At 39.1% G+C, this 20,320-nt stretch overlaps 1 protein-coding gene across 3 annotated transcripts; it reads right to left on the bottom strand.

Moving 5' to 3' along the window:
- Positions 1–667: 667 nt before the first annotated feature.
- Positions 668–19,434, bottom strand: LOC119723327 (centrosomal protein of 63 kDa-like). Of its 3 annotated transcripts, none has more exons than XM_038193896.1 (15): positions 19,332–19,434; positions 15,394–15,580; positions 14,598–14,693; positions 13,908–14,051; positions 12,840–12,953; positions 11,949–12,203; positions 11,181–11,326; positions 10,706–10,849; positions 9,734–9,851; positions 8,664–8,861; positions 7,800–7,970; positions 6,752–6,894; positions 5,903–6,063; positions 4,795–5,114; positions 668–2,921 (listed from the first exon to the last, which is right to left on the bottom strand). In XM_038193896.1, the coding sequence occupies exons 2-15, from the start codon at positions 15,562–15,564 to the stop codon at positions 2,727–2,729; spliced, it is 2,376 nt and encodes a 791-aa protein (XP_038049824.1). In that variant the 5' UTR covers positions 15,565–15,580; positions 19,332–19,434; the 3' UTR covers positions 668–2,726. The 3 variants fall into 3 exon arrangements, with proteins under 3 accessions (XP_038049824.1, XP_038049823.1, XP_038049825.1); XM_038193895.1 differs by lacking the exon at positions 19,332–19,434 and adding an exon at positions 17,040–17,273; XM_038193897.1 differs by lacking the exon at positions 19,332–19,434 and adding an exon at positions 17,040–17,273 and having other exon boundaries at positions 4,795–5,045.
- Positions 19,435–20,320: the final 886 nt, after the last annotated feature.

Raw genomic sequence — 20,320 nt, 5'->3', positions numbered from 1 at the left:
ATGCACCCCAGCAAAAAAAATCCTTGGACACCAGTGTTAAATCCCCACACTTCAAAATTCTTTTTTAAAATACTCAGAACTTCACGGATATTCAGGCTGCACAGAAAAATTACGGGCAACATGTCTTCCTTCATTTTCTTTTCAATTGTTTGGTGGGATGACCATTGACTTTCTCACCCAAAGACCACCCCTAAAACCAATGATGCTTCCAAAACTGGACAAAAAAAATAGCCAAAAAGGATCCCTCCACAACATGGCAAATTGCATCCAAAATGCTCAGAGTTGGAAGCCCCAAGCCCACGCCAGAGGTGCAGGGCCGGCCATATGTCTTCAATTCCCCAATTCCATGGCTCTCAGAACTCTATAATAATTTGGGTGTGTAACATTTGTTCATGAGCTCGGCGAACGGATTTTGGGCCTATTTACTGGGGTGTACCCCTCCAGACAAAAAAACTGAAGAAGGCTAATAGTGACTAGTGAACGCTCTTATGAGTGGACATTGGACCATGCAATTTAACCAACAGCTACTTTAAAATGGCTGGATACAATGGACAAAAGTATCTGGACCGGGATTAAAGGGCTTTCTCAGGCCTGAGGGGGGAGGCCACTGGGAGAGGTTGGCTCTAGGCATTTCTCACCATTGTAGTTACCAGAAATCATTGACATCTGTATTAACCCTCACTGAAATTTTATTTCAGTCATACAAATATAACAATATATATATTCTAATGAAAAAAAAGAAAAAATGCAATTTCCATTCAACATACAGCAAGCAAGTTCATGCTGCAAAACATGACATGTGTAATGCATCAATTTCAATTTCACTGCACAGAAGGACATTTTCTATAAATTTCAATTTTGGTTTTGGAAGATTAGATTCTGAAAACATACTTTACACATTTCTTTAAATGGTGAAATAAAAATTAAACTATATTAATGTATGTATTCCTAGGTATCATAAGTTTGAACAAAAATCGAGAGGCCCGACATTAACGATTCTCGTTTTATGGACGGAAAATATTAGCACACACAGTTCAAATACAATAGGACCACTCAAGTCTCATGGGAGAGCACATCCATAAATTTACACAATAGGTTTGCGAGCTGCTTGACTCCCCAATATGTAACATAAGCTCTTTTAAGTGCGATTGCTTGTGGTATCATACTAAAATTTCACGATGGAAAAATCCTTTTATTTCTCAAAGAATTGTGTTTACTGTTGCAGCTAAAACGTACTATGAGGTGTAATAAAACAAACACAACATGGTTAATTTCAGAGAAAATGGTATACAAATGATGACTGTTTATGAGTGCAATGGTAAGAATAATTTCATTTGGTGACAGATGGAATGTTCCATTCCACGAGGCAAACCAAGTGGATGGAACTTTTCATCTGTCACAAAAATGAAATTATTCCTTCAATTACATGAATATGAAAGATATGTTTTATACATTGAATGAATAAATCTTCATAATCTGATTGTAATACATGCAGTACAATATAACTTCTATACTGTGTAATGGAGCTTCTTGCAGTGCTGCTGGGATGTGGGTTGGGATGAATATTTTAATGACCTGTGATCTATCAATCAGATGATAGGGATTTATTAAGGCGTTGTAAAATATACAAATAATGAATATTTATGAGTGCAATGGTGAGAATATTTTCATGAGTTGAAAGATTGAATATTTAATTTAACGAGGCGAAATGAATGAAACACATTCATTATTTTTTATAACATCCAAGTAGATCTTTGTCATTCGATTGGAGGTTTGTATCATATCCACTAGTTTTCTTTAGCTTGTTCAAGGCTTACAAAGGTTTAAAAGTCAAATCATTGACAATATTGAAAATTAACATTGTAAGTTCATAAAACAAAGCCAAAAAAAATCATCAAGACAACTGCATCAACTTCAAAGGCAAGTTTTTAATGCATGATATGGTCTAAATAGCGCAAAGATCTATAGCCCTGGGCCACTGCGCGTCTAAGCGTGCGCGCGGCGTGCAAAAGATCAAAAGGGATGGGATGAAAATGCAAGGTGAATAGAACCAAAATGCATAGTTATGACGTAGGCCGTGCAATGGTTCGATTAATGAATGCCGCATGACCTACAATCCACGAATCAAATGACAAGGATCTACTTGGTTGTTATGTAGCTATTTATAAGTAAACCCATAGCTAAACCTTATACATCTAAACATTTTCATGTGAAATGTACATTGCCTACAGTGTGCCAGATAAAAATAACCATGCACATTTTGAATTAACAAGAAACTTTTTCCCAGCCACAATACATATCTTTTACAAGCACCATTTCTAATGGTCCCTATATTGTATTGTGTATCTTTAATCCATTATCTTTTGTAATATTCTACTCCAAATACATGTATACAACACTTGTATCTGGATCGACAGAGTGGGTGACTGATCCCTCTTGTCTTTCCTTCTGAACTTCTTTCATGACCATTTCCAGTTCCCTTGATAAAGTTTTCGTTCATTGAATTGTTATCTTTAATCGATTAATGTTTTTCATCTTAAATAATGGTTTTCCAGTTCTATTGCCTTGCCTTATTGTCTTCTCACTTTGCTATTCAATGAATCCTGTGATTGTGACTTTAATGACCTAGGCTTTCTTGACACGTCTTGTTTTGTTAATAAAGACAGGAATTATATATATGCACAGCTGAGGTAATAATATTCCAGGATTCTTGTTGTGACTGATGTTCATGTCATATTACTGTCAGTCCTATGATTGTTTGGATCTCCTCCATCTCCTGCCATTCGTCTCCTCTGTATCGTGTCTTCTGTCTGCTGTTCCAGATCGGCAATGTGATCATCTAGAAGTTGCTCCAGATCTTTGGTCCTGCGTAGGTCCTCGGCTACAAAGCTAGCTGTGATGGACTGTCTAGAATCTGGCCTCTGTGATAGATAAAAGTTTAAAACACCAATAAGTCCACATAAATCTGCAGTACCGGTACTGCCTATAATAAAGCTCAAGGCTTTAAATGCAACTTCTAGCCTTTTTTCCCTTTAAAACATCATCTTAAGAAATTAATTCGTGAACGATGTAAGGAAATACAATAACATTCTCCAGTCAAAACAATTTCCGGGAGTTTCATCCGTCTTTATATACAGGGTGTCCCAAAAAAATGCTCCACTCTCCTTTTTTACAAATTCAAGCAAACCTGAATGCATACATTTTCTTATTATGCATGGTAAGAATGCTATGTGTCTTGGTTGTTATCTACCAAAAAAATTGTATCATACTATCAATCCACTAGGGACAGAAATGCTTAAATATGAACTCGCCTCCATTTGCCAACTGCGCTGGGGACTCAAATCACCAATTTTAAAATGTCGATTTTTGTCAAGTGTGCTTTTCAAAAATTCTACTTGGTATCTACATGTATTATGAAAGACCAGTCATCAGTCGTTATCAAGCAAACAAGAGAAAACCAACCTACCATGGCATTGTCCATTTATTGGACTTGGACTAAAAATACCTATTTGTAAATCAACCACAAGTAACAATTGTTCACCTATGGCTGATTGTTCACAATTGTTCATAATAGATACCAAGTAGAATTTTTGAAAATCACACTTGACAAAAATCAACATTTTAAAATTGGTGATTTGAGTCCCCAGCGCAGTTGGCAAATGGAGGCGAGTTCATATTTAAGCATTTCTGTCCCTAGTGGATTGATAGTTTGATCCAATTTTTTTGGTAGATAACAACCAAGACACATAGCATTCTTACCATGCATAATAAGAAAATTTATGCATTCAGGTTTGTTTGAATTTGTAAAAAAGGGAGAGTGGAGCTTTTTTTGGGGGACACCCTGTAAAATGGCTGGGAAGCATGCTCTTTCATTTATAACACTGTGGTATTTTCGATATAAAATTTCAAATTTAAGTTCAGTGACAGGTCCTTGAACAGTTGAAAAATATTGTGTTAGTTTCTAACTTTGTGACCACCCATATAATGAGTACTTGCAATAGGCAACAATAGGGCTGTGCATCGGAACCGAGTACCCGAATACTGGTCACTGATGTCAGGAACCAGTTCCAGATTATGGGATCAGGTACCCGTGATCAACTTTACAAATTACTTAGTGACTTCTCAGACAATGAAAAACAAAGGTTTTTGAATGTCGTGTAAAGGGAAATTTCAATATGAAAACCAGGCTAAATGAAAAAACAAAACTGATATCATGTTTATTAAGATTGTGAACCTTCTGTTTTCAACATAAAGCTAAAGCTCACTGACACACTTTTATCTTGCTGCATTGATGCACGGATCTGGTAGTATTATTGTGTGAAAAATCAGAACAGCAACTTCAAAGATTTGAATTTTTGGGTTGGGTTTCTATAACAGGTACCCATGTTTTTAAAATTGGGTACCCTGTTTGGGTTCTGGTGGTTACTGCGCAAACACCTCCTAAGCGGTTATCTCGCACAGTGGTCATCTGTTCCCTTACTACCAGTAAACACACACCCCTAGGCAACAATTCTTCTTCCTGAAATTGGTAATGTCAAACTCCTCCCCACAAAAAAAAAACCCAGCCCAAAACCTTCCCCAAAACCCAAACACACATATTCATTTGACATGGAAACAATCAAGGCAGTGAGCACACTTGGTTATCACACAGCCTTTACTGGTACGCATGTATTTGTTAATCATGGAGACACAACCATCTTTGCAATCCATCACCCAAGAGTTCAACTTTTAACTCTCTTAAGGAATGACATAGTTCCAATGAAATTACAAATACTATGTAATGTGCCAACTTACTTTGGACTGCCACTCATTGGTTGGGATAACTAGCTCAGGAAAGCCCAACATTTCTGTTATGGCTGCTGACTCATAGTCATCCTCAAACAACTTCTTAGCAGCCGGCAATGGCTGCCGGGCATGTGGTGTGCTGGAGGAATGACTGGGGCGAAGGGTTGATGAATGGTTGGATGCTTGGGGTGACAGAGACCGTGAGCGATTGGGTGACAGATGGAGTGACGAATGAGATGACAAATGGTTCAAGGACTTGGCTGGGGAGGATGCAATGGTTTGGACGTTATTGACAAAGCCGGCCATTGCAGAATGTTCCCCTTGCAACCCTGAAGATTACGGAAAAAATTAACAAAACAAAATAAACTCTCATATGTACTTGTACTTGTTTATTATGCTACAGATCGAGGCTGATTTCATTTAGCAAAACACAATTACTGCATGAAAACAGTCTGGGAAAAAAACACTCCATTATAAATTTTCCATGTAATTTAGCCCTAAACAGAATGAACAATTTAAAATATATTGTTAAATATAAGCTGGTTCTAAATGAGACTTGTAGGTTTGCATGGTGGACATGAACAAAGAATGGAAGGTTTGCGGTAATACCATCTGAATAAAATCTCTTTTGATTTGTGTGGTTCTGAGAAGAGCCAGTTGGTTTAATCATCAGTCTCCTGATGATGAAGAACAGAGCACACTGGTCGAAACGTTGAGTCGTACAGTGTGCTCTGTTTGTCATCAGGAGACGAACAGAGCACACTTCACTCTTTGTAAGAGGTTCAAAGGAAATTCAATGACTTTCCCAAGGAATTGTTTTAGGGCTTTCCATGACCGATTCCTACGCTGTTGTGGCATCTTGGAGCATATTGCTATGGAGGCAAGGGACACCACTCCCTTGTACGCCTTTCATTTTGGTACAAGACCCCTTGAGCATCACAAAAGTGACACAATGGTGCATTGAACGTGCAACAAGTATAGAGCATACAGGCATAAAAAAATTCATGAAAATCTATTATTTTCCAGGATTTGACCATGACTGTTGGAATCCTGCTATTTGCACAGTGGCCTTATTAATGGATCTGTCTATTGCTTATACACTTCATACTTGACTTACGATTAAGTGAGTGTGTCTTTTCTTTGAGTTGCTTCTTCAGTGCTGCACACATGCCCCTCAGTCTAGCGATCTCAGCTTCGTCCTGCTGCACTGTTGTGTCTAGCTGTGATTGCAACATCTCCGTGTTGTGACTCTGGTGTTCAGACAGCTTTTCCAGCTTTCTGGATAGAGAAAGAATCAATGTTGCTCAAGATGAGCCCCAAATAAATCCTTCACTAGTCCAGTCAGAAGTAAATCACAAGTTCAGTCACAGAGAAGATGATCAGTACCAAAAAAGAGTGTCTGTGTCACCGTTCATTTGAATAGCTTCAGCTTGTGAGCTTGTGAGCTGACTTAGGACGAGATGAAATGTGACAAACTGTTAATGTTAGATGGAATTGTCAAAGAAACTTGAATTGGTGTCCTGCACACTGAGCCCTTACAAGTAGTCACGAAGCATCATCTATTATACATGCACAGAATGTGTAGCAGCTGACACTCACACAGACACAGGTAGTGTTCCTCAAGGAACCTTGAGGTGAGCCCAATTTATGCTTTCTGGACAAGGACAATTTCAGTATTATAAGACAATTAACCGTGATATCTTATTAAGGATTCAGAGAAAAGATCCAAAACTCTTAGAGTGTAATCTACTTGACCATTACTAGATGATGGATCTATAAACTTTGAAAAATACGCTTTTTGGTTTATTCACTGAGCTCTTAAAGTACAGAAATTCTCTGATTTGTAATGCCCATGATGCTGGAATTGCACATAATGGAATTTCCTATCATGAGCCATGATAGGAGAATATCATTTGAAAAGCTTGAAACAAAAGAATAAACAAGAAGAAATCTCCTAGATATTCACCTCTCATATTCCTGCCTAAGTTCCGCTACCTTGACGTATGATTGTTGGATGGCTGCTTGATACTTGATATCATTGGCTGTTTCTGATTCCAGCAGCTGCTGGGTTAGTGATGTCAGCTTCCTCTTCAGCATATTATTCTCATCCTAGCGAATGATAACAAGTAAGGATGTGCCCCGTTTGTCACTTTATTAACCTCTTTCATGTGGCCTCCATGTACAAAATGGCAGATGACATTTTTTTATCTAGAGACCACTAAGTTCAAGATCCCTAGTGGGAGGGACATACCGCATATATGGTTCGCTAAAGTAAGTGTGGCTTATTTTATTCTGAACCTACTAAAAGCTTGGGCAGCTTTGTGTGAGCATCAGGCATTGTCTGCAGTGCATTCCAATGTCCCTCCCAGTAGTCTCCACCCACTCTTCCTGTGTAACCATTGAGGGGTAATTACTTGTGCAAGGAATTCATATGGACTAGCATCTGCATACACTGCAACCCAGTCCATGAAATACAAAATAACTCAAATCCATGGGAAATTAAGCTGCAGAGAAATTTCTCCTAACTGACCAGTATGTCATAATACACACCACACACATAATTTTCCATTACTAATTTGATTTACTCTCGTCTTGAGAAATATTACCTAATATATCAATGAAGAAAATGTCGCATTCCTATTCCTAAACCCAGTTCCTTATTTCAGGTGCTATGCATCCGCTAATTTATCATTCGCCATCATGTACATGCATTTCAAGTGTGACGAGCTACATAGTGTAAAAATGGAAATTTTGAAAGCACACTAAAATCGGTAAAACTATAGCAACCGTTTGAATTGTCATTTTACACTTGTTGGTTAATGCTTACAGCAAAGCCTTGTATTATCAATGTAACTTAGGTTTGTCAAAATGCAACTGTACAAATACATTTGAATGCATGTAGTCCATACCTGCGCACTAAATGTATACTTTTTGCTTACGGCGCTGCTTCTCAATTTGTATGCATGTAACAATAAAGGTAAATTCGCTGTGATAAAACTTGGTCTATCACCCACCTGTAATATTTGTGAGGTCTTCATATGCTGTGTATGCAGGTTTCCCAACTCCTGTAACTGGGATTCAGCATTCATCAACTCTGATGAATTAGCAGTCACTTCTTGATTGCTACTAGTTTCTCTTAAGCTCCGGTTCTCGATCCGCAACGCATCCAGTTGGGCATTCGTTATCTTAGGTTCAAAGATGGGACAGAGTAAGAAAATATTCTTCATCTTCAACATTTAGCAAACTTTAGCTAAGGCCCAGTAAAAATATACTTTTGCTTCCGGTTTCCCTACCTACCCTATTCTGACAGCCCTACCCTAATTGTTTTATAAGAAAAATGAGAAAAAGCACTCAAAAACATCAATTTCTACCTTTTACCCTTGATTACATGCAGACGCCTCCATATGATCCTACAAAAAAAAATTGCCAAAAAACAAAAAACTTACCTACCAACCTACCCTATTTTCAAATGCCATGTAATCGGAAGCAGAAGCTTTTTTTTTTGGCCTGAACTATCTATACTTGAACCAAGGCTGGTATGTAAACAGACAAAGCTGAGGGAACTTCCAATAGCGAGTGGAGCTAATATCAACTATTCACCTGAAATATACCATGTTATATTTGTTAACTATATCGCATACTTACATTTACATGTATTTACCAACATTTTGTTGAGTTACGCATCAGTTATCTTGGCAAAACGTTGCAATGGATGTGCCATCTTTTCATGTAGCTAGGGTGATGTTTGCACGTGTGCACTACCCCCGCGCAATAGTGATTATTATCGTAATTATTATTATTACTATTATCATGATGCACAGTGGGTACAAAACGTTTTGTGATGGTTCAGCTTTGATAAAACTAGAAACAATACTAACTTGTAGTTCATGCTGATGCCGTTCTGCTCTTTGCTCTTCCTCCCTCTCCTTCCTCTCCATAGACGCCAGCTTGTGACTCAATGTTGCTATGGTATTGTCACGGAGATGAAGGTCGGAAGTCAACGCGGCAACCTCTGACCTCATGCCATCTAGGTGAGACAGATAACGCTGCTCCTGCTCATTGCTACATGCCTTTTCCTGAACACGACAATCAATACGCATGGTGGTTACTACTACCTAGTCAGTTTACAATTGTCAATTCACATGCTCTTTATATAAGTTAATTTACATGCTTTTAATTGCTGATGGATAAGAGGGATCAAAGTCATAACATTGATTTATATTTTGAAATTATTCCTGATGTAAAAAAAAAAAAACAATTCAAGAGGTAAAAAAATAACACCCTTAGTTGTTTTCAGTGTAATATCATCACATACCCATATTTCACAAAGATCCATAAACAACATACAGCAAGGGGCAGATTGAATGTGAGCACAGTAAATTCCAAGTCTTTCTGACTAGTGTGTGTATTTGCGAAACATGTTGGCTGTGAAGCTGCTGATTTGGAGTCAAATACAACTGTTTTCTTATAGTGCGCAAAGAACTTGAGGCGGACAATGTGTCTCGTATAGAGCATTCCATGCCCCTTGAACATTCGGCACCCAGCATCTTTGACTCTGTATTTGTGGTGCTTTTTATCTAATATGTGATGCGATCAAGCAAATGAGTGGTTTGTCGGCCCTGGTCAATTTTTTTTTTTTTTGGCAGATTTGAAAAGAGCACAATCTCAGCATTACTGCTGTGAAAACCGCATGCTGATACCATCTTTAGTTTAAAAATTATGGAAGTCGGAACACCAAGATATGTGATGAAGTGATGTGATGAAGTGGTCGTATTTTGGCCTGAATCTCCAAATGAAAATTTCCGACAAACGACTCATGTAGCCTGATCGCATCACATATAATAACCAGAAATTGAATTGAATTGAATGTGTAACATCTGACAAACATTGTATAGCATAACAACACTGTGGCACAGAGTAAAACATTTTGCTTACACCAGCCTCTAACCTTAGCCAGTTGTTCCTGTAGCTGCTGTGTTCCTGTACCTTCTAGATGTCGTAATTCATCTATCTTGGTAGCCAGTTCTGTATTAAGCCGTGCACATTCCAAATGAGACTTGTCCAACCTGTGTCAATTCACAACAAGTAGTACATCAATCTTAACTGAAAGTTTATGATACTGGCAGGCCTATGACACCATTAAAAGAACTAACTTCTTGAAACAATATTAAGTGTTTAGAATTATTCCCACTCTTTGTGACTAACATAAAGGGCCCAATTATGGTACAAAATCACTTCATTTAATTTCACTCTTTATTATTGTATGAATTATGCTTGTGAACGTACACAAACCAGATCACAGGTGCATTAGTTTAATTAAGGATGTTTTCAGTACTTTTCTGAAACACGTTTATATTAATTGAAGGGTTGGATATGGGAAGGGACTAAATACTGGCATTTCATGGCTTGGAATGGAAATCAGTTGCCAAACCCCCCCCCCCCCAAAAAAAAACAAGTCAAAACAATGTGCAATGATATAGCATAGATGGCTCACTGCCTCCAGCTTTCATCAACGCATGCTGATACACCCTCATCTTGTATGCAAATAGTTAAAGGCACATTTGATCACTTGCATTTATCCCAAAAGTAACTTACCAAATTATTATCAAAAAGCTTACCTTGAATAAAGATTGTACTGGTACTAAACACCTTGTGATATTATTCCATCTGGCTTGCTGTCATTCCAGAAATATAGGTAATTGGCAGCAATTTTGTGATTGAAATGTTGTGCAGGGTTTTTCACTTATTTCTTGGAAAAGTGTTCTGAGCTTGAACTTCAACAGTTTAGGTTTTGAAAACTCTTCTTTGGATTTCAGTGGTTTTACTATTGGAAAGGAACAAAATACTTGAAAAGCTTATTATCCTGTATGCCTTTAAGCAGTGCCAGTAAATTGGCCCCCATATGACACGATGAGTTGACCTGGTTTGCAGTCTGTGTCTATCTTCCTGCAGCTGTGCCTCAGTGCGCAGCCATCGGGCATTATCCCTCTCCACTTGTTCCAGCTGACTTTGTAGCTCATGGATTCGATGTATTGCCTCCTGCCCACTATCTTCTCTGAGTGACCTTAAATTCAAGCATTCATTGTGTTACAGATAAGTGGCCATACTTTTAAGTGAATGAGGGTGCTGTAAGCTGCCATTTTCTGGGTACCAACAAAAGAAAAATCTCTTTTATTTAGGCAGTTTAGTAACTTTACTGAAATTCTTAAAATCCATCATTGTAGAAAAATTATTTTTGGAGCCGATGTAGTGTGTCAACTTACATGTAATAAGACAATTGGTGTCATTTATTTATCGACAGACACACAATTTTGCTGACAGGATAGTGATTTTGCCGGAGCAAAAATGAATAAGGGGATGGGGGTGTCAACAACGTTTTTTAGAAAACTATTTACCTGATCATGTCATCCTTGAGTGCTAATGATTCCTCCATCTTTGCAATCTTTAGTTTGTGTTGTTTCATAGCTCTCTCTGCCTCTTCGATCAGATCGTCTCGCGATTCTAACTCTGAAGTCAATTTTGCTTTTTCATCATCCAAACACTGCCATGGCAAACATGAAAAGCTCTTGAAACTGCTACACAACCTATATTAACTACAATATTCAGGCAAATTACCTGCGTAGGACAGCCATTCTAGAGTCTTGCTAAACCAAATCACATTATAGGGATTCAAGTTGACCAAAATATATTAGGATGGCAGACAGGCGAACTTTAGTTTAAATTTCCATTGCCTGGACTCTGCAGTTGTTTCATTTTACTACAACTTCTTTCAATGAAGGACCTCATAACTGTTTCAAATGTTGAAGTATTATCACTACTTCATTCTCCGACCCCACTCACTCCCTCAGGCCTGAAGATCTCAGTTCAACTTCAGAAGCGGGAGTGTGCTCTAGTGCTTAGGGTTTGTGACTCATGATCAGGGGGTCAGGGCTTTAAATACAGCAGCTGGCCATATTTTGTGTCCTTGGGTAAGCCATAATCTCCACTTGCCTCTCTCCACCCAGGAGTATAAGTGGGTACAGGCATTAGCCGGCTAGTAACCTTCGATGGACTAGCATCCCATCCAGGGGGAATAGAAATATTCTAAGTAGTTTCATGCCAAAGAAACTGGAGATAAACGTCAGCCTGATGGGCCATATTGGCTTGTTACAGACTTTACTTACCTTCAGACGATTCTCCAACTTCCTACATCTCTCCTCCACCTCCATCCTCTCCCCTTCCCCGACCCTCATGCTGCCATTCATCTCATGTAATCTCTCCTCCAACCGCTGGATGACATCATTCTTCCCTTCATGTGTATCCTGGCAGCGTGTCAGGCTTCCTTCCAGGTGGGTAAGGCGTGATTGGAAGTTCAGCTCTGTTTGCTCCAGCAAGTGACGTTGATTGGTCAGTTGATCTTGATAACCTTCTGACTGTTGCTGTGGTAAGATAACATCAATCTCAGACTTACGTTCATTGCATGGATAGAAAACATTTGTTATGAACTAGGGCCTCCATGCACAAGGATACCATATATACAGAATACCATTCACTATGTTCTTGTCATCATACATATGAAAACCATTGCAAGGGTTCTCAGCCACGGCTTGTCCATGATGACAACTTCCAACACTATTTTGGAATCTCATCAGAAGCCTATGACAATACACTGGCCAGCCTTCAAACAGAAAATCCTCAGACTTTTGTAAGTTAACATGTTAAACTTAAATGCCACCTCCAACCAATAAGGCATCCTATTGGCATCTTCCTAGCATAAATTGGAAGAACTAAATATTTCCCATCATCACGTCTGGGTAGTGCAGGATTACGTGACTTTTCCATTACTTTCTAAGGTGGCTTTGAACAGCAGGACTTTGCAAGCCTTTCCTGACTATGGAACCCTGCATTGTGTTTAATTTGGGCTTTCCAATTTTTTTCTGAACAGCAACAAGAATTGGAAATCCCACTAAAATCGAAGGAATACCATGCCTGGCTTGGCCTGCACTCACAAGTCTCACGTATTCTTCATTGAAAGTGCACTGTATGATGCCACTAGACTATTACCACCTGCCTACCTGGATCAATTGACATTTGTCAGCTAATGTCTTCCTCTGAGTTTCTAAGCTTTCTATTTGCTGTCTGTAAACTCTCTTCTGTATCTCCCACTCACTGGCTTTGTTCTGGTGATCCTTCAAGTGAAAAATAGATAAAGGAACAATCCACAGTTTTGCATGGATTTCCACAAAAAAATACAGTTAGGTACAGTACATGGTATTATCATAAACTGGCTTTGATTCAGACAAAAAAACTGTCACTTTTGAGTAAAGACGCAAAATAAAACAACATCCATCATCTCTTTTTTTTACTAGTGTCATTATGAGGTGAGTTATGCAGCTGTTGCTAACACATCCCCCTTCTGAGATCATGCATATTTTACTGTACATGCATGTCACAAACATTGCGAGCGTGTGAGTATATATATTAATATACACTGGTGCCTGGCTGACATATTGACAGCAGCAGTATTGGGTAATGGATTGTGGTTATCATAACTAGTGGCAGGTGGGATACGAATGCACTGAGAAAATTGTTAGTTTCTTCACTGGTGCAAGCTTCCTTCATAGCCCACATTGAAAAATGTTCTCATAGTCAACATTGAACAAAATGTTCTCAAAGTTGAGTACAACAAAAAAGATATACACTGTTTGGACCCAATGTGCGGGGCAGACTAGTTTGCACATGTACATGTATGGCAGGAAGAAGGCACCAGGTTCGGATGTCCAAGTGGTCTCCCCTAACCCTGCCTTTGTAACCACAGGAAGGGTACTTCAGGGCTGCCAAATTTTGAGTAAGAGCTGAGTGAGAATTTGACGATGGAGCTTGATCAGAAGTTATCATGCTAATGCGAGCGCAAAGCGCGAACGGCCGGGGTTTGGGGCCCGCTGAACGGTCGTGAAAAATTTAGGATTCTAGACGCTCTTTGGTGCAATTTGAGTCAACTTCTGACCACTTTTTGAGCGTGAGAAATTGCGTGTGCGCATGAGAACAACCTGAAAAGTGTGAGTCTCATGCTCAATGCGTGAGAGTTGGCAGCCCTAGTACTTGTGAACGGAGTAATTGATAATTACATGTATAACACCCACCAGGATTGTTGCTTGGGCCGTCCTGACTTGATTCTGAACATCTTGCAGTTGAATGTTAACCTGGTTTTTCTCTCTCTCGGCACCCACTGCATGCTTACTGTGATGCCTCTCCACTTTCTCGTAGTCTCTCTGTAAGTTAGACAGCTGTGCACAGGTACACAACAAAACCAGCCAAGATTACAGCAGCACCGTAGGATCCCCAACAATTATTTTTTTTGGGGGAAGGGGGCTTGGTTGGTTGGTTTAAACCTCTTTAAGCCTGGGGATACTCTTGCCCACTTTTTTTTAAATTCTATCTTTCTTTCCTGAAAACATTTCACACATAGCCTTTCGCCAAGGCCACCGTGGCTTAGAGCGGCAAAGCTGCGGAATCACGAAGCAACTGCAGCAAAGACCAAGCTAGCATGCGTAACTGGCGAAGCCCTATGGCTTCGCCACTCATGCATGTGGTCTCCGCTCCAGTTGTTTCGCAGCTTTGCTGCTCCGTTCTATGCCTGTTAAAGCCACAATGGCTTTGGCTAAGCTAGGAGGGCAAGAGAATAAGTAGTCTACACCATCAGTTAAAGACATGTACTTCTTTGTTCCTTTTCTGATAATTGTAAATTTAATAATACCATTGCTTTTTTAAAATTAAATTATTTACTGTGAAGGTCTGTATGTACAATGTACCAATCATGTCTTGTTATATACCTGTGCTTTTAGCAGTTTGAGTTTCTGTTCATACTGGGACGACAACAATTGCTTTTCTCCTTCAGCGCTTTCTAGTTGGTGTCGAAGACGACCAACCTACCAAAAAAAGGAAATACTTTTACACCTAGATATCATCCTTAATCTGCAAAAATCTTTAAGGCCGTATCAAACCTTTGGCTGTACTGAACATCCCATAGGATCTCAAAGTTTATGAAAAACTTTTTCGAGCACTGCTCGATGGCCAAAATTACAATAATAAATGAACACTGTGCCAGTACCAAACAATTTTTTTAAGACCTGTCCTATGAGCCCCGCCCTATGTCCACATGTATTGCAGACTGTACATCAAATGGGTGTCTGAAACATGTGGTACGACACTGCAGAGGCGCATATGTGTTATTGTCGTGCTTTGTGGGCGGGGATTAATGAATCAGCCTATTGTGTTCCTTATAGTAATGAGGTACAGTACAAAGACAACTAATTTAGGCCATCAGCCTCGGTCCAAAATGTTGGCCACCGGTATCAAATGAGGGGAATAATCGTCATAGCGATTTTTGGCAAGGTATACACCTCCAGAGTTGGAAAATATGTGATGGCATTGCAGCAGTGGCAGCTTTTTGGGTGTTATCACCCTTTTTTCAAGTTGTCCATCAAAATGCTTGTTACCACTCTAGGGGCGGTATACCTTGCGCATGCGCACTATAATCATTAGTGCCCTGATTTCATACTGACCAAACCCCCAGGCTGATGGTCTAATTCAACTTAATTCAGTTTATAGTATTCATGTACAATGTACCTCTTGGTGCTTGGATTCTAACATAGCCCGCTGAGTCACTACTTCTTGATCCCGTGACCTCAGTTGACCTTTAACCCGCTCAAGGTCAGCTTCCCATTCTGTCTTCTTATTGTGGACCATAATGTCAATCTGTCGCATGAGTTCTTGTAGTTCTGCTTCACAAGATGACATCGGTCCGTCAAACAGCCTACAATGTAGATGTTGAAATATGCATATATTGGTATTACAAAAAATCTTTAGGCAACAATTCAACTTTTTTTTCAATATCCTGACAATAAAGTTGAGGTATACGTGCTCTTTAGGTGTGGCACCCTGAAAAACAGATTTCCTATTTTGTTCGAAATAACTCTCAAATGTACTCAAATCTTTATAGACATTGTACACAACCAAAGAAGTGGCGTCAAGAAACTAACATTCTTTCCTATAGTGCAGTATAGTGACTAAATACTTACTACTTTAACTACATGTAGTCTATAGGCCTAGGTCTATAGGGCCACACTTGGATTTGGAACACGTACCAAAAAATGTAGAACTTTGTCAAGCCCTTGGAAAACATTTAGGAAGACATATTTCCTTGAGCTTTTCCTTCCTTTTTTCAATGCCAATACACTTTTGGTAATTTCAAGATTAATTTCAATTTAATGGTTGAATCCTCAATAGATGATTTGTATTTTATACAAAGGCCTATACATGTATTTACATATTTACTGTAAATTTATACAATTTATACATATTTAGTTTACCTATTTAATTAATGTAGTACCCAGTTTATCTTGTTATTCTGATCATCCCATTCAACAGAGACAATTGTCAACATGTTTTAATCAAATACAATATATGACCAAAAAATCCAAGATCATATAAGAAGCATGTCTTTTTGGTTGCACCATAAGTTTCAAACCCCTGTAGAAACTGCAAAGTATCATATACAACGTGTTAACTATAATTTTGAAGACACAGGGAGACCAAAAAAAAATCACTGTATGGTCATGTTTTTGAATTCTGCAGGCCCTGAAGCATCCGCCTGCATTTGTACTAGGGGCTTAATTTGTACTCCTAATTAGCTGTTAAAAGCAGATTTTTTTTTTCATTTTTTGCCTGATTTACCAGTAAAGCATTCTCTTTCAACATTTTTCCGGCTGCTGGTTAAATGTCATGCATCAAAGGATTCGATCCAAAGTCTGCAAGTGAAAGTACGTCAGTTTTAAGACGCACACGATGCTAAATTTAAATTAAAAATTTAAAGGTGAGTGCGTAGCCTGAAAAAGGAGGGGTCCGCTCATAAGTCCGATGCCTCATAGGTCCGAGGCCTCATAAGTCAGAAATTTCGGACTTATTAGACGTCGGGCTTATGATACGGCCCCATAAAATTAGCAGGATGATTAGCAGATTAGGAGCGCGTAGCTTTACAATAGGAGGTCTGACGATATACGGTAGGTAGTCACAATGTGAAAAACCAAATTTGACAAAGTTCTACACTTTCGGCAAATTCAGGTACATGTTCCAAGTGTGGTTCAGTAAATTGGCCATATTTACGGGCTTATGGACAAAAAATCACACCTTTTTCCCAAGTGAACCGAATGTCCGGAAATTGGACCAGAATGAGAAAAGGGACGGGGCTTGTCCTGCCGGCTAAAATAACTCACCCAGCTTTCTTTGCCTCTCTCTGAAATTCTTTGTCCATCTTTCTATTTAGGGCTACCTCGCCGTGTCAAAATAAATCAGGCTTACTTTCGAACAATAAAGAAAATGGGTGTCACTCAGTATTTTGCGTTGTTACTTCGCTAGTTTTTAATCTTGGTTTCTATTTTGAAACGAGTACGAGAGGGCGCGCCGGCGCCGGACCGGACCGCTACGCGAACCGCCGCCGCCGCGAGAGGGCGTTATCACCACTCACGCGAACGTTGCCAACCACCCATGGCAAGCATGCAGCACCCTTAATCCCCTAAAATTAAGGGGCGGGCTATTTTGACCAAAGTCAGTCGGGGTTGGGAGGGGTTGGGGGGGGGGAGTTCCGCTCCCCCTAAGATCTCGGCCATAGAGTGACGAAAACTTATGAAACTCGGTACATGCATAGAACAACTACTCATGAACATACCCCAGAACTTTCATGACTATAGATCAAAGGGTTTTGGAATTATGGCTAATTCTTATATTATTCATATGCGCGAATAGTAATTTTGTTCCTTGTACACTACGTATATGGGAAAATTTAAACTAAATTTTATATTTTTTTTTATGCGCGGCATGCAACCCGTGGTCCGTATTTTATGTTTTTGGTATCAAAAGATGCGCAAGGCTCGAGGCTAAAAAGTCAGGACAGCTCGGGTCGCGAAAAAAAAAATCAAGGCTATGGCTGAAAACATTGAGGGGGGGGGGGGGGGGGATTCCGCCCGGCCCCTTTAAGGTTAAAGCGTTGAGAAAGTTTGTTTGTTTTACTTGTAGGTTTCATCTGAAGTTTAGGAGGATCGAAGTATTAAAGGGAAAATACAACATTTGCAAACATCAAAAAATAAAACTACCAAATCATTTTGAAATACCTTGCTGGACTGTTAGTGAATGACAATGTAAAGCATCCTGTAAAATCATGGCACCTGGTATACTGTCATTTTCAAGAAAAGTGGTATTTTTGTATCAATTTCCAACGCTGATCGGCCGATCAGCGTTGGAAAAAACTGGGTTTTTTTTCAAATACTGGCCCCAATTGACCATCGCACTTGTTTGCAACCTATGAACGGGTACAAGCCAGCTAGACTGGTTCCCTGACCTTACAATTCCCCAATGTATGTAAACTGCTCTGTTTCTTCTTAAATGGAGTCAGGGAACCAGACTACAGGAAAATGATTGTTTTTCATGGTTTCTATAGCATTTTTGAACCCAAAACCTCCAAAAAGTCAGTGTAACTATATTTGCTATATATTTCCAACCCCCCAATTCCATCCATTTCTGAATATTACAGCAAAAGCAAATGATGTATATTCCCTTTAATTGGGTTGGAATAGCGCAGAGTGCCAAATTTTTTTTATAACTGCCGTAATTAATTCCGTGCTGTTCCATTTTATTTTTGGCGGGATGGGGCAGGGAGCTGCTTGAATTTGAAAGCAAAACCTTAATTCCATTTTAAAAATATCTGATTATATTGATCGAAGTTTATTGAAGATCCGGAAAAGCCATATGTTCACAAACTCGAGTACGTTCCGAAAATGTTGTTCCTAATGCTCCATGTTATTGCGGAGTACCAAGTGGTTACCTTTTTATAGTTAAATCGATATGGAATGTGTTTCTTAAAACCAATTGTAATTAATGCAATGTTAAAAAAAACCTGTTTTGTTCTTGTTTCCAAAATATACGTTATGAATTATTTTTCCCAAAGCGGAAAAAAAGTAGCCATCTTGAAAAACGATCCCTCCACAACATGAAAAAAAATAGCGCCACTTTCGAGCTTCATTGCATCCAAAATGCTCAGAATTGGAAGTCCCAAGTCTGGGCCAGTGTTTTATTGCCATATTTTTTTCAATTTCCCCATTTTACGGCTCTCGGAACTCTCTAATGTAGAATATTTTGAGGGTATAACTTCTTTTCATGGGCTCGGCGGATGGGTTTAGGCCTATTAACAGGTGTGCACCCTTACACGTCAATATCCTTCAATATATTACATTTATTATTTGGCGGCTCTTGTCAATTTTCAATAACTGTAGTTTACATATCAAACGGCCAGACGTATGTCGGATCAGCGCGGTGAGCAGTGTTTGTATAGCGCGCCCTCTTTTGTAAGAAATTGTTGCATGACAATAAAATACGGAGTGTCCTTCATACTGCAATTTCCTTAAACTGAAATTGTAGATGATGTACACGAGGAATTAACGTATTGAGCGATTTTCTTCAGTTTTGTATATACGAGAAAGTAAGATTTAAACGCCATCCAAAACAATACTCACTTTCAGAATTTGCTACAGTTGACTTGGCGTCCCCAAATGTCCAATGCAGCGCTGGAAACCAAGCTGAAGCCCGTGCTGATTTGAAGCTTTTGGAGGAATGCAGAATCACTTCTGGTGTCGTTGCAAATGATATAGGACAATCCAGGAGGTGTGCAAAAAAGTGTATTAATTAAAATGCCGATTCGAATGAAAGTCACTTTTAATTGGAGACAATGAATGAAAAAAAACCCCCACATTCCAATATTTGATCATAATATCATAACATAAAAAGATTGTAACAAATTTACGGAAACCGTGGCAAACAAAAAACATTGCGACAATAAAAACTAGCCTATGTTACCACCATAAAATCTAATCGTCAATGCCGACCCTGACATGCCCAATTAAGGTCATAACCATTGAGCTCGAAATAGAAGAAAAATAATTCCCAGTCATAATAACAAAATGTTAACTTTTTTATGTCACTAATGACAAACGAAAGAGTCCCAAAGTGCAAGAAGGAACTTACGGTCTGTACAACAGGTTCGCCCTTTAGCAAAGGAAGTCGTAGTCAACACGACGAGGGTGACACTGCAATAGCTGTGAACTGAAGGCATCCGACGCTGCTGTTTCTGTTGTCAAGCGGATGACTGGTTCGAAAAATGGGGCGTATTTATATGGATCCTAGCACAAAGCACCCACTAGAGCATCACAATACAAATTCCTACCATTCACTGACTGATCATGGCTATAACTGACCTTAGACGTTTTGAAGTCTGGAAATGATTATTTTCTGGACTGTGACTTCCTTAAAGCTTCGAGAAATTTGGTTAATTTGAATTGAGTGCCAAAAATAATATCTAGCGTAATTAATTATGTGTTGTTCCATCAAAAAAAATTTGGCGGGAGGGGATGGAACTGCTTTAGCTTCTTAAAAACTTCCCAACGGGTAACCTTTTGGTTGAAATACGTACTTTGTTAAGATTTCGTTGCGAGGACAGTCACTCTTC

Source organism: Patiria miniata, unplaced genomic scaffold (assembly GCF_015706575.1).
Source record: "Patiria miniata isolate m_02_andy unplaced genomic scaffold, ASM1570657v1 HiC_scaffold_17, whole genome shotgun sequence".
NCBI lineage: Eukaryota > Metazoa > Echinodermata > Asteroidea > Valvatida > Asterinidae > Patiria > Patiria miniata.
Note: the sequence above shows the minus strand (reverse complement) of the source record. Positions and strands in the feature narration are given on the sequence as shown.